Raw genomic sequence first — 15,687 nt, forward strand, 5'->3', positions numbered from 1 at the left:
TGGTAACCATCAACATATTATCCTGTTCATGCTATATTATTAGCATACTCCTGCGTTTGAGAATAAAATTATTTCCTTATCTGTATCTTTCAATACATCTCAATGCTTCTAAAGCAAACTTTGTTTGTTGACTTCCAATTTAAGTTGAATTCAATATCAACATATTATTTTAATCTTGAACAATGTCATTAAAATGTGAACATTGTTAAACTTGAATACTTCTATGCATGTTTACTATTTAACATTCTTCTTACACTTGTATTATTTTGTTAACTATGAACTGCCTTACACTGTATTATATACATTGACTTTCCAGCCACATATATAATTGCACAGTACCTTGAGCAAGAAGTGTCTTCTAATATAGCACTCAACTGACCAAAGCCATATAATGTATGTGAGTGAACCCCAAGACCATGCCGAACTCATGTTTAAACCATCAACATAGGCACAAGCCACAAATTTCAAGAGACCATATGGTCAATTAGTGGTGGCACATGGTTAGGGTGTTGGATTCATGATCATAAGAGTGTGGTTTTGATTCCTGGACAGGGCAATGTGTTGTTTTCTTGAGAAAAACACTTTAATGTCACTCCAGTCCACTCAGCTGGTAAAAATTAGCAATCTTCCAACGGACCAGTGTCCTATCTAGGAAGGAATATATATGCCAGAGAAACTGGCCCTACGCTCCTTATGGAATAGTGTAAACTAACCATACAGTCAATTAGATCAGGCCCCAGTTTTTGACTGGTACTTTAATTTATTGACTCTGGTAGGAAGAAAGACAAAGTTAACTTCAGCAAGATTAGAACTCAGAATACATGAGACGTAACTAAATTCCATGAAGTATATTGTCCACTGCTCTATTGATTCTATTTCAATAACAACAACAACAGCAACAATAATAATGATTTCTAATTAAGGAACAAGAGCAGCAATTTTGAGGGCAGTACTTGACTGGTATTTTATCAACTCCATAGAGATGAAAAGCGAAGTTGACCTTAGTGAGATAGTGGGATTTGAACTCAGAATGTAAAGTGCCAAAATATAAGCCACTGATAATTCTGTCCATTTACTAATAATTTTTAACATCGGAATAATAATTTATAATTTGCAACAAATGCAAGGCCACAATTTTTATTTTTCAATTATGTGTGAAGGGGGTTAGTCATTACATTGAACCTGGGATCTAACAAGTATTTTATTTTAGCGACTCTAGCTGGATGATAGGTAAAGTTGATTTTGACAGAATTTGAACTTAAAAAGGCAAAAGGCTGTAACTATATACTGCTAAGTACTTTGTCTGACACTCTCATGGTTCAACAACAACAATCCAACACTTTTATTCTTATTATTATTAAGGCAGTGAGCTGGCAGAATCGTTAGCATGCCGGGCAAAAAGCTTATTGGTATTTTATCTGTTTTCACGTTCTGAGTTCAAATTTTGCTGAGGTCAACTTTACCTTTCATCCTTTCAGAGTCGATAAATTAAGTACCACTGGGGTCGATGATATCAACTCGTCTTCTCCCATAAAATTTCAGGCCTTGTACCTATTGTTGAAAAGATTATTATTATTATTATGGTTTCTGATTAAGGCACAAGGCCAGCAGTTTTGAGGAGATGCATTTTATCAATTCTGGAGGGATAAAAAGTAAATTAACCTTAGTGAGATTTGAACTCAGAATGCAAAAAACCAGAAGAAATACCATTAAGCAGTTTTTCAACATTAACAACAAGGGTTTCTAATTTTGGCACAATACCATAGATTTGTAGCAAACAGCTAGAGTGGATTGACTCTGCCCCTACCAATATATGCCAAGGGCCTAACTACCTTACGTTGATGGGATGGTCTGCAAAACCAACCCTATTGGAGTTAAAATTAGGAAAGTGAGGAGGAGGTGGGAGAGTAATTATTGTAAAGCTGTGTATTTACCAATTCTACAGAACTTCTAGAGAAGGAAACAGTTGATTATATCAATCTAAGTATGTGATTGATAATAATTTTATTGTCTGCAACCTACTTAGATGGACATGAAGTCAACTATAGCAGGGGTTGAATTAAGAACTTACAGCAATGTAATTAAATACATCAAGGCATTTTGTGTGATAGTATACTAATTTGGGCCATTCAATCACCATCTTGTGTTGGTAATAGGAACAAGGCCACACATTTTGGAAGAGGAAGTGTAGTTTACATACCAACCCCTAGTATATGACTGGTATTTTATTTTAATAAACTACAGAAAAATGGAAAGCAAAAAAAAAAAAAAAATCAACCTCAGAATTTTAATAGAAAGACATAATTAACCCCAGAGAGATGAAAAGAAAAGTTGACCTTGTGAGGGTTTGAACTCAAAACAAAAAGTCAGAAAAAAATGTCACAACACATTTTTGTCTAATGTTCTAATGAATCTACCAATCCATTGCCCATTAGTAATGGTTTCAAATTTTGGCACAAGGCCAGCAATTTTGGGGGAGGTGGTAAGTTGATTACATTAACCCCAGTGCTCAACGGATATTTATTTTATTAATCTCAAAGGATGAAAGGTAAAGTTGGCCACAACAAAATTTGAACTCAAAACATAAAGATGCACAAAATGCCACTCAGTGCTAATGATTCAGCCAGCTCACTGCCTTCCTGTCCATTAATAATGGATGCTTTTAAATTAGAGAGTAGGCCAGCAATTTTGAGGGAAAGTTTAGCCAATTATAACAACCCTAGCATTTGACTGGTACATTATTTTATAAAAACATTTGAAAAGCATAGTTGACCTCAATGTGATTTGAACTCAGAACATAAAAGACAGAGAAGAAATACCATAAGGTATATATTGTTCAATACTCTCATATTCAAAATGATAATTCACCTAGTGATTCCAAGGCACAGTCTAAAGACCTGTAAAATAGTGTTACTGTTTCCTAATAAGATATTGGAACTGAGATGCTACAAGGCAGAAAGATTGTGAAATTTCTAAGAGAATTTGTGTTATCAGTGAAATGAAATGAAATAGCAGCTGGGATTTGAAAATGGATTCGTAGGCTCAACTTAGCCAAGAATTTTCCAATGCACTACAGCACTCATCAGCCCCTGCCCTTAATTGTAATCTTAGCAATTAAAACTTATAAAGAAACAATGAAAAGAAAATAAAAGTTTGTCACCTCTTCTCAATGTTAGTAGAAAGACAACAAGCTGGGAGAATTGTTAACACATCAAACAAAATGCTTAGCACCATTTCATCCATCTTTATGTTTCAAGTTCAAATTCTGCTAAAGTTGACTTTGTCAGGCTAAATTAATCAGTAGGGATGTTGTCTTGAGATTAGGTGACAACATGTTTCCTCAGATCTCAGAACAGAGGATTGCCCTTTTCTGCAGGTTGACAATGAGAATATCGTTTCCTGTATCCTTCAAGATCTTAGATAGCAGTTTGAGTGTTGCACCAAGAGCACAAATTACCACAGAAATAACTGTCATCTTAGTCTTCCACAATCTCTTCATCTTTCTGACTGTGTGCTGATATTTCTTTAATTTTTTCCAATTTCTTTGGCATCCACATTATTACTACTATTTCCTACTGAGACCATCTTTGCTTTTCATCCATCAGGAGTTGATAAATAAGAAACAGTTAAATACCAGAGTTGTTAAAGTCAAATTCACCCACCCACCTCAAATTTATGGCACTGTGCTTTGGACAGGAAAGAAAATCAGTTTTCCTCTGACCCATAGCTATGAAGAATAATATTGTATGGTGGACAAGATTAAAAGTACAAGAGGCCGCAGACGACTTACCTTTTTAACCAATCCCTCATCAAGTTCTTCAACTTCCAATTGGAGAGGAGAGTAGAGAAGGAGAAGCTACCCTCCAGTGAAGTTGCTGAAAGATGGGGGATATGGTAAGAATGGCTTAGGTAAATAAGCTTGCTCTCAGTTTGCACCTGTAGGCCATAAACACACAGCCAGGAGAGAGTACTTGCTTTTGATAATTAAGGTAAAACTGGGATTGGGGAAAGGGGTGTCCTTGATTGACCCTAAGTAGCTGCCTTCTGAGACATCTGCTTTCACCCTTTCTATACTTTTATTTTTCCAATGTATTGGGGGAGGGTGAGTGAGGGTCATAATCAATTCTGCTAAAGTCCCAACTTTTTGGTAATTTGACTTTGCAATATTCCTCATCTGTTACCCTTAGAAATCATTATCATCAGCAGCAGAGCTATGTGGTTAAGAAGTTTACTTCCGAACTACATGGTTCTGGGTTCAATCCCACTAAATGGTACCTGGATAAGTGTCTTCTCAAATCACCCAAGGCTAACTAAAGCCCTATGAGTGAATTTGGGAGATGGAAACTGAAAAAAAAAAACCTGTCATATATGTATATGTATGTATATATAAGTGTGTGAGTGTGTTTGTGTTTCTTTGTCATGACCTCACATGATAATTATAAATGAATATTATTCCATTTTTGCTGTGAAAACATGTCTGACCACGAGGAAATATCACCTAGCTTGGAAACAGGAAAGGCATCCAGTCATGGAAATGTACCTCAACCAATTCTATCTGACCCATGCAAGCATGGAAAAGTGGATGCTAAAATGATGATGACAATCATCACCATTATCATTATTATTCTGCAATTGCATAGCTGTGGTATTAGTGATATTACCCATTTTGTTTTCTGAGCATCAAGAAACTACCCTTGTTTTCAGATATATAATGCATAGATTCTAACTGTACCAAGGAGACATGCTTTTTGTATCGTTACAAAGTTATTCATCCCACTGATTATGGAAAACCACTTGGCGATATTTTCAGACACCGTACCTAATGATCCTATTATGACAGGAATTGTCATTATCCCCTTGAGGTTCCAGAGTCTTTTTACTTCTCACTTTAACCTTTTTGTTACTAACCCAGCTGAAACCAGCTCTGGCTCTGAGTACAAATGTCTTGTTTTCATAATTTTTGAATAAAAACCTTCCACCAAACCTTAGTCACAATTTATGTTCCTAGCACTAGCTCAATGATAACTAAGTTATTTTACTAAATTCTTTGTTATATTTAAAGTAACTGAGAGAAACACAGAGCATCTCAAAATAAATACAGTAACAAAAGGGTTAAATCCTAGTGTTTATTAATCTCATGGTATCGAATAGGCAGACTACATCTATTATCATACAACTTTTCTTTTCACTATAAAGGCAACGAGCTGGCAGAATCATTGAATTATCATTAGAAATACTTTGTAGAATTTGTTTTGGTTCATTGCATTTTGTGTTCAAACCCCTGATTTTCATGCATCTAAGGTCAATAAAGAAAAGTATGAGCCAAGTACTGGTGTCACTTGTATCAACTAACTCTCCTCAAAATTGCTAGCCTTGTGCCTAAATCAGGCTAAGGTGGTGAGCTGGCAAAATTGTTAACATACAGGGCAAAATGCTTAACAGCATATCACCTGTCTTAACATTCTGAGTTCAAATTCCACCAAGGTCAAATTTGCCTTTCAGCATTTCGGGTTTGATATAATAAGTGCCAGTCAATGTCATCAACTTATCCCCTTCCCTGAAATTGCTGGCCTTGTACCAAAATCTGAAACTATTATTATAATCTGATTGTTTTCACTGGCTCTGCATTTGATGCTGATTGGTTGCTAAATAGCTCCAGTTAGATCTTAGGTCTTCAGTATCAAACTTATTAATGGAGATAATTAAATACTTATCATCAATACTTTATAGATCTTGCTTCCTGGATATGTCACCATATTCCACTCTGCTCTAAGATCATTCTGTCATTGACTGCGATTGTATTAATTCTAGTGTGACAGCAAGGGATATATATGCATGGATTCAAAACAAAAATTAGAAATTTTGAGTTTAGTGTAGGAGTCACTATTATGATATGCCAACTGGAGTGAAACACTTGTCAATAAACTCTTTAGTACACTAAAATCAACATATATTCGCTCTAACACCAGAAATAAGCTCATTTACAAATGATAAATTACTAACCTTAAATGTAATATTGTATGACATGTATGAAACTCAAAAGCAGAACAGCAGTAAATTTCCTTACCATTGTGAACATTTAAAAAAAATATTTTTAGTCGGGAAGAAAAGCTGTGTTTATAACTCTTTACAGGATCTCCAAGACTAATGGGAGGGAAGGTATTCTCAAAGCAGATGCCTGGCCCAAATGTTTGCTAGAAAGTGGGTTTTGCTAAATACACCCAAGGTGCTAGGTAGCAGTGCTGAACCAAAGCATCTGATTAAGTCTCCCACCCAAGTAGATGATGGCAGGGTTTGAACTTAGAATGCAAAGAGCCAGAACAAATACCACAAGGAACCCAGTCCAATGTTCTTACAATTCCATGAATCTACCACCTTGGATTGCTACTTTTTTTTATTTTTTATTAATCCTGGAAAGATGAAAAGCTAAGTTGATCTTGGATGGATTTGAACTCAGAGTATAAAGAATTCAAACAAATACTGCAAGACATCAAGTCCAGTTTTCTGTAAGTTCTGCCAATCCACCTATATGGATTGATACTCTTATATTTTTATTGACCCTGAAAGGATGTAAAGCAAACTTTGGTAGAATTTGAACCCAGAATGCAGAGAGTCAGAATAAATATCACAAAACAGTCTATCTCTAATCACCGTCAGTCCACTATCTACATTTGCTAACTGCTCATAGACTATATGCATTGTTGAAACAAAACATAAAAAATTTCAATGTAGAAGTGACTTAGACTGACATACCTGAAAACTACAACTCAAATAAACCAGCAATTAGCCTGCCAGAAATAGCAACAAAGATCTCCCTCAAATCAATCATATAACTATATTAAAAACTGAATAATGTAATCCAAGACACACTATTCCTAGAAATATGACAGTGTGGTCGTGACTGGAAACCCTTCATCAAAGGTTTGCTAAAACCAAGACTGAGCTAGTGCTAAACAACAAGAAGTTACAAAAATATTTATCATATAAAATGGTGTCCAAAACAGAAAGTGGAATCTTTCATATCCTGCTTAGACAGAGGATATTTTCACAATACATCATTCATAGAACACTGAGTACCAAAGGTCCTCAACAAAAATCCCTGTTATAACATGTACCCCCAAAGAATAAGGTATTATATTTTGAAAATTCATTTAGAAATGGTAAAAAATGAAGTGGAGAAAGATTCGGAATGAAGAAAAAACTCCATTTTGAACCACAGAAAAGCAAATAGAAACTAAAGACTTGTAGGATCTACCCACAGAAATATCCCACATTCTTCATTATTCTCATCACAGATTTAACTAGATATCAAAACAATTAAATCTTTCTCTCTCTCTCTCATATCTATATATATATATATAGATAGAGAGATAGATAGATAGATAGATAGATAGAGAGGGGGGCATTCGAAAATTCATTTAAAAATATTTGAGAGAGGACTATTAATCAACTGACCAACACTGAGACCTAGGTGTATATTAATATTTGTTACAAGTGACTCCTAGTGAGAATAACTTACACATCTTCCAAACACCATTCCTTTTGCTTTTGCGAAGGGTGACCACAGAAAACATCTGTGGCTACAGTAACCACAGTAAACACATAAAACATACACGCATGCACACATTACCAGCAGTAATTAAAAAAAAAAGAAAAAGAAAAGAGAAAGCAAAGCATTAATTTGATTCAATTGGCTGAAACCATTAGCTGTTGGTGTATCTGGTGCCATGCATATTATCAGGTTGATGCGGCGAAATTAAACTTCGAAACAATGCTGACAAGTAGCTGACAAGGCTAAAGTCTATTATAACATAGCAACCTTATGAATTGCTTGACTAATACACAAGGAAACTATGAGTAGATACCAGTGCTGGTTTCAACTAACCATACTTTATATATATATATATATATATATATGTGAGAGAGAGAGAGAGAGAGATGAATGGGTGGGTGACAGACATAAACACAAATACACATGTAAGTGTATATACTTATAGAAGGTAGGGACAGAATAATAGAAACACTAATGGCTATTTTGGTTTTCTTTTGTATAACGGAGTCCAAGGATTGATTAAACTAATAATAATATTCAATAACTTACAAAACATTTTATAATTGTTTCTGATACAATATATTTAACATAACTAATTATTCTTATCACTATTTTTCAAACCAATTATTTTGAAATTACATTAACAAAAGATTTGTTGAATTTTCAATGTGACCATATTGTAGGGGTCACAGGTAGAAGCAGTTTCCCTTTTCCAGATGTTGATTGATTTTTCATGAGATACAATGCTGAAAGTGAGCTTTGTCTTTCAACTCCAAATAAAAAAAAAGGAAGCTCAGAAGTTGGGGCACGTTGACATTAACAATGACTATTACTAAAACAGTGTACTAGTATACAACAAAGTTGACTGCAGGACTGTATGGAACTGCCACCAAAACAGTCCAAGAAGAACTTTAGAGAGTTGAGTTTTCTGGTACTGTTGCTACTTGCAAGACTTCTAAAAGGGAGAAATATTGTGGAAAGTTAAAGAAATTGGTGTTATGAGCAAGAGAAGATAGATGACAAATCAATAGAAGAAGGATATTTATTCTAACATAGGCACAAGGCCTGAAATTTGGGAGAGTAAGTTCATTACATTGACCACAGTGCTTCACTGATATTTTCAACAGGATTTGAACTCAGAATGTAAAAAATATTAATTGTTGTCCCCACACTATCTCCAAACTCTAATCAGGTTTATATTTGGAGAATGCAGCAACAAATCTTTAATCCTGACAGTCTAATCACAACTGTGAGTTATTGTGTGGAAAATATGGTGATTTCAGCAGCATTAACATTGGCACTCTCCTAGCCCTAAACTAACGTTACACAATAGAATTGCCTTCAAATGACTATTGGTCGATTTTAAGTAGTCAACTGCATCCTATGAGACAGATACTGTTCCTCGGTGGTGAAGGAATTATCCAGGACAACATTGCAACAAAATTGATTTGGTGAGTGGCAAACAGACATCAAGCCCTCAGATTGAGTCCTTTCATTCACCAGATTTCAGTACTACTGAGTTTATATGGTCAATAGTAGAATAATAAATCACAGGTTCACTCTGGCATCGTCATTCAAAGAGTTGAAGAGAATGTAGAGAGAAGATACAGTTAAAAACTGTTTGAGTTCATTGGTTAATGTCTTGGAAGATATGCATATAAAACTTCACACACACACACACACACACAATGATCCTACAATGAGATCAGGAAATTGATGGAAAGTCACAGTATGGAAATATGATGGATGAAGAGCTTAACCTAAGCTAATCCATCAATCAAAGAAGGTTCTAGAGAAAATCTTTTTTAAAGCGATCATTCCAAGAAGAATCCAAGAATCCAGTTCATGAGTATTCATTCATTCCCTCACACAACAATACATAACAAAGAATACAGTAAATGGTTCGGATTAGCAGAGAAAAGTTTATGCTGGAAAAAAAAAAAATTAAATAAAAATTTAAAAAAAACAAAGAAAAATAAAAAAAAATTTTTTTATTATACACAAACATGTATATGTATGTGTGCAAGTGCATATATATGTGTGTGCATGAGTGTGTGCTGAAATGCAGGTATATCCTGAGATACATATCTCAATTTGCCTGCATGTGCACCCACATTTGTAAGTACATGTAAATGCATGCCAATTACATAGTAACACATGTAAAGTCACACACATATACACACAAACATGCATCTATGTGCGTAAACACACACATTACCATCATCATCATCATAGTCATTATCAACATCATCATCACCACCACCACCACCGTGTGGTTAACTTTCATTTTCACCTTGTTAGCATGGGGGAGGACGGAATATATATACCTATAAGTGTGTATATATGGGAAGGGAAAAAATGGCTTTCACACACACACACACACATAAACATATATGTATATATGAATATATATATATATATATATATATATATATATATATATATAGACACATACAAATATTCATTATAATCATCATCATCATCACCATCATAAAATAACATGATATATTGGCAGATTAAAAATGATGAAGATACAAATAATTCTGTAACCAACTCAAAAAAGGAAAACAGAAAAAAGAAATAAAGAGAATTTAATAGTGATAGTAATTGGCAAGATGGTATAGAATGATGATGATGGTGGTGGTGTTGTCGGTGGTGGCATTGGCGGTGGAGGTGGTTGCATTTGCGGTGGTGGCATTGGTGGTGGTGGTGGGTAAAGTAAGAAGTTGAAGGAAGGATGAGGTGAAATGGTGGGAGAGGATGAAGAGGGGGCGGGGGCGGTTTATAGAATTTGTATAGCTGTCACAGCCTTCAACTGGTGATGAGGAAAGAGGAAAAAGTGAGATTAGAAACACCCTTTCTTTCCTCTCTGTGGTAAGGGTGGTGGGGTAGCACTAACAAGGTTATTATTCATCACAACTTTTTTTGAAAGAGTTTTTTTTATGAATTTGAAAATAAAATAATAAAAGTAATAATAATAATAGTAATGATAATAATAATAATATAATAACAATAACAACAATGGTAATTATTTCTAACTTTGGCACAAAGCCACAAACATTGAGGAGTGGAAGGGGCTCAGTTGATGAAATCGCTTCGGGTTCCCTGTACTCGACTTGTACTTTATTGGCCCACTCCAACCTCTCCAGAGGGAAGAAAAGAAAAGTCAACTTCAGTAGGATTTAATAATAATAATAATAATAATAAAAATAATAATAATAATAACAGCAACAATAATAATAATAATGACGACAATGATGATAATGATGATGATCAAGGAGAAGAACCAGGCCCTCCTCTATTAGTTTCAACTAGACAGGAACTTCCACTGTTGGGTGTTGGCTGTTTCATCACATGGCATCACAATAAGTCCTTGATTTGGGAAATCCCGACTGTCAATGCAAAGGTTGTATTTCTGGTGTTTAAACATACTTTTGTTGTTCATATGGACCCATTTCTGAAAGTAATTTTCGAAAAAAATAGAAAATATTAATAATATTAAAAGGCGCAGGAGTGGCTGTGTGGTAAGTAGTTTGCTTACCAACCACAAGGTTACGGGTTCAGTCCCACTGCGTAGCACCTTGGGCACGTGTCTTCTACTATAGCCTCAGGCCGACCAAAGCCTTGTGAGTGGATTTGGTAGACGGAAACTGAAAGAAGCCCGTCGTATATATGTATATATATCGTTGTCATATATATATATATATATATATATATATATATATATATATATATATATATATATGTTTGTGTATCTGTGTTTGTCCCACCACCATTGCTTGACAACCAATGCTGGTGTGTTTACGTCCCCGTAACTTAGCGGTTCGGCAAAAAGAGACCGATAGAATAAGTACTAGGCTTACAAAGAATAAGTCCTGGGGTCGATTTGATTCAACTAAAGGCGGTGCTCCAGCATGGCCGCAGTCAAATGACTGAAACAAGTAAAAGAGTAAAGAGTAATCAATATTAATCTTTATGTTTTTATCTCTCTTTTTTTCTTCTTTAGATGCAGGCTTCTAATTTAGGCACAAGGCCAACAATTTTCAGAGGAAGTAAGTTGGTTGACCCTCTAATAATTGACTGGTACTTTATTTTATCAAATCCAAAAGAATGAAAGGCAAAGTTGACCTCAGAAGGATTTGAAAGTAAAAATCAGAAGAAATTCCACAAAGTATTTTGTCGGATCTATTTTAAAATGGGGGCCACATTTTTCATGAATGTTTTACGTAGTGTTTTTGGTACGGAAAGACTTTCAAACTTCGTATACTTACCTATTTTGCGTTATAGAACAGAAAAATATTTTTGTATTCGAATTTATTTCATGTAAAAAATTGTCTTATTTCGATAATTTCAACCAATCACTGACAAGTATTCAGTTGTTTACATTTACTCCTTTGGCTGATTAAGTGATGTAAAGCATATTTAATCTCCATACCTTCGTTTTATTTGCTTTTTTCATTTTAAATTTGCTTTAACCCTAACCCTAACCCTAGGGTTAGGGTTAGGGTTAATTGTTTCAGAATCGTTTGTTTATGTAGTCGGCACTTAATGTATATCAGCTGAATGGACGTCAGTGATTGGTTGAAATTACAGAAATACGACAACTTTAACATGGAATAACTTATGGATTTCTTTTTTTTTTAAGAAGACTAAGAGAAAAAGATGTTTTATATGACACATTCTACCAGTGTTCCAAGTTTCAAAGTGTTTCGTTAATGAAAAATGTGGCCCCCGTTTTAAAAAAGATCCATTTTGTCTGGCTCGCTAACAATTCTACCAGCTCGTCACCTTACTAATATGACAGAATAATGGCAGCCAAAACAGCTAAATGAATATTTAGTTTAAGCAATTGTTTCAGTATAAACATACTTAACACAAACAACGACAAACATTAACCTCAAGACAATGACAAATTTTCATCCCGTATCCATTCTTATCTCCTCACCAAATCACCACAATTATCCCTGGCCATTCTTATCCCCTAGCTAAACCATCACAATTATATTTGGTGATACACACAAAATAGCTGCTACATTGATATATAGTTTTATACTCGTTTCTGTTGCGGCATTAGCTGACATATGACTTTTTTCTTTAGATTTTAAATATTTTATTGCATAAATGTGAAGGCAATGTATAGGTGCAGGAGTGGCTGTGTGGTAAGTAGCTTGCTTACCAACCACATGGTTCCAGGTTCAGTCCCACTGCGTGGCACCTTGGGCAAGTGTCTTCTACTATAGCTTTGGGCCGACCAAAGCCTTGTGAGTGGATTTTGTATGTATGTCTGTGTTTGTCCCCCCACCATCGCTTGACAAAAGAGACCGATAAAATAAGTACTAGGCTTCCAAAGAATAAGTCCTGGGGTTGATTTGCTCAACTAAAGGCGGTGCTCCAGCATGGCAGCAGTCAAATGACTGAAACAAGTAAAGAGCATGTAACTTAGTGGTCGAGTGTTGAGCTCACAATTATTAGGTCACAGGCTCAATTTTCAGACCAGGTAGCACATTGTGACCTTGAGCAAGGAATTCCATTTCACATTGCTATGAAAACCTTCTCCTATCACACTTTCTATTCGTGTGAACACTGAGCAAGATTACCACTCTAGTACAGATGTCACAAAACAATGTGCCCACTGCACACTGTAAAGTGATTGGCAAATGAGCTGAGAAAGTGTAAAGACATGAGGTCCCTTTCATCCTGTCTCACTGAGGACTATTCAATCTTTCTAGTGATGGTGCCACAAGAAAAACACACCCAATACACTCTGTAAAGTAGTTGGTGATAGGAAGAGCATTGAACTGTAGGAAGTAAGCTGAATAGCATAAGAAATTACTCCGAGCGAGGTCGTTGCCAGTGCCGCTGGACTGGCTCCCGTGAAGGTGGCACGTAAAAGCACCCACTACACTCTCGGAGTGGTTGGCGTTTGGAAGGGCATCCAGCTGTAGAAACTCTGCCAAATCAGGTTGGAACCTGGTGCAGATTGTTCTGCTGATTGGATCAACTGGAATCCTCTTCATTTTAACTGACAAAGTGCCAGTGCTTTGACATGGCTGTAGTCTAGTGTCTGAAACAAGTAAAAGACTAAAAGAAAGAATGCATTTTTCCACTCTCGGAGTGGTTGGCATTAGGAAGGGCATCCAGCTGTAGAAACTCTGCCAAATCAGATTGGAACCTGGTGCAGCCTTCTGGCTTGCCAGTCCTCAGTCAAATCGTCCAACCCATGCTAGCATGGAAAGCGGACGTTAAACAATGATGATGGTGATCACACCCCATGCCAGCAGACATCATCATTCGTTTAACATTAAAAAAAAATAACAACACCAATGCAACCACCACAGTAACAAGCCTGACTGGATATTCATGAAGCCTTCTTTGGCTCTTTCAGCCCTACTTTGACATACAGTCTTCTTACAGACTTCATTTCTTACAGGCCCTTATCGGACTTTATGTACTTTAGCTTTTCCTACTGTTCTGATAAACATAAAACTGAGATGTAAATGGCCCTAAACTGTATATTATGGTTCTAACAGGTGGAAGAATACTGTCTAAATAATGCTAATAACCTCTATACAAATTGTAGAAACTGCATAAAAATTATGGAGTCAAGGACTTACCATCATTTTGTCACCTGGAACACATTGTGCCAATTTCAAAGTTACACCAGATAATACCTCTGGTAACGTAACACACATATCTAGATGCTTCAAGTTGCCATTCTCAGAAAGCACCCATTCCTAAGGAGAAGAATGATATCACATCAAGGTAAAACAATAATCAATAAGATTGAATATTTATACATCATTTATTAATTATATCAGAGAAGAGTCATTTTAGTCATTTCAAAACACAATATTATGGATGCAGCATGATCGAATAATTTGCAATCACAAAGCAACAGGTTCCATTCCACTGCATAGTATCTTGGGCAAATGTAAACCATAATCTTGGTTTGACTCAAGCCCTGTAATTCAAAATGAAACAGTGCAGCTCGTAAGATAGATTGTAGTTGTAATGCAAAACACATCTTTATCATACATGCTGTATCATGCTGATTCAACTTGATGATTAGATTAATGACAGTACCACATAAAAAGCACTGGTGCTGCTGTCACATTAAAAAGCATGGTGCTGATGCCATGTAAAAAGCACTGGTGCTGCTGTCACATTAAAAAGCATGGTGCTGATGCCATGTAAAAAGCACTGGTGCTGCTGTCACATTAAAAAGCATGGTGCTGATGCCATGTAAAAAGCACTGGTGCTGCTGTCACATTAAAAAGCATGGTGCTGATGCCATGTAAAATGCACTGGTGCTGCTGTCACATAAAAAGCACAGGTGAAAAGCACCCAGTACACTCTGTAAAGTGGTTGGCATTAGGAAGGGCATCCAGCTGTAGAAATCAAGCCAAACAGACTATGCAATCTGATATGGTGGGGGGGAGGCAGGCTTTGCCAGCTCCTGTCAAGTCATTCAGCATGGAAAATGAACGTTAAACGATGCAGGTGGTTGTGGTGGTGGTGGTTCTGTGGAATATTCAGCCATAAACATACTAATTTAGTTGATCAAACAACTCAATCCTCCTCATCAAAACTGATTCATTTACTTTTACTTTTATTTCATAACATTATGAAATTACAATGTGTCAAATAGTTTTGTTACACATTCGTGACCTTGTCATTGACACACGGAACTATCATGAAATAAACAAAAAGTGAAATGTTATATATTTGAAACTGGCTAAAATGACTGTTCCACAATGTAATTGTTTCATTTTCCAAGACATGATTAAGTCACTTACAAAAACTATTACAATTACCAAAATATTATGAAGTTGTTTCACATACAGGTGGAAAGGTCATAAGATAATACTTCATAGAACAAGAGAATTATTTACACACTGGAGAGGGCAAGTCATCAAAGAATATTTTATACAGATTTTACACAAAGGTAAAAGGTCACCTCGGAGTATTTCATCAAACAGACAGATGAGAGACAGGTGGGGTTGAAGAGGATAGAGAAACCTCCGCTACCCCAGCTACCTAGCCAAAACTTCAACTACCATCACAATCACAATCTCCATTATCATCACCACCACCAGAAATTAAGAGAAGCCAATACTCTGGATAGACATTACAGA

The 15,687-nt window shown here is 35.8% G+C and overlaps 1 protein-coding gene across 2 annotated transcripts in view; it reads right to left on the minus strand.

Annotated features, from left to right (window-relative positions):
- Positions 1 to 9,528: 9,528 nt before the first annotated feature.
- Positions 9,529 to 15,687, minus strand: part of LOC106869793 (polypeptide N-acetylgalactosaminyltransferase) — a 164,534-nt gene continuing 158,375 nt past the window's right edge. For both annotated transcript variants that reach the window (XM_089353665.1, XM_089353664.1), the window contains exons 14-15: positions 14,167 to 14,286; positions 9,529 to 11,009 (exon numbers count right to left, since the gene is read on the minus strand). In XM_089353665.1, coding sequence (XP_089209791.1) covers positions 10,860 to 11,009; positions 14,167 to 14,286 — 270 coding nt within the window. In that variant the 3' untranslated portion in view covers positions 9,529 to 10,859. The remainder of the gene's footprint in view (positions 11,010 to 14,166; positions 14,287 to 15,687) is intronic.

Source organism: Octopus bimaculoides, chromosome 6, assembly GCF_046866305.1.
Source record: "Octopus bimaculoides isolate indiv1 chromosome 6, ASM4686630v1, whole genome shotgun sequence".
NCBI classification, from domain to species: Eukaryota; Metazoa; Mollusca; class Cephalopoda; order Octopoda; family Octopodidae; genus Octopus; species Octopus bimaculoides.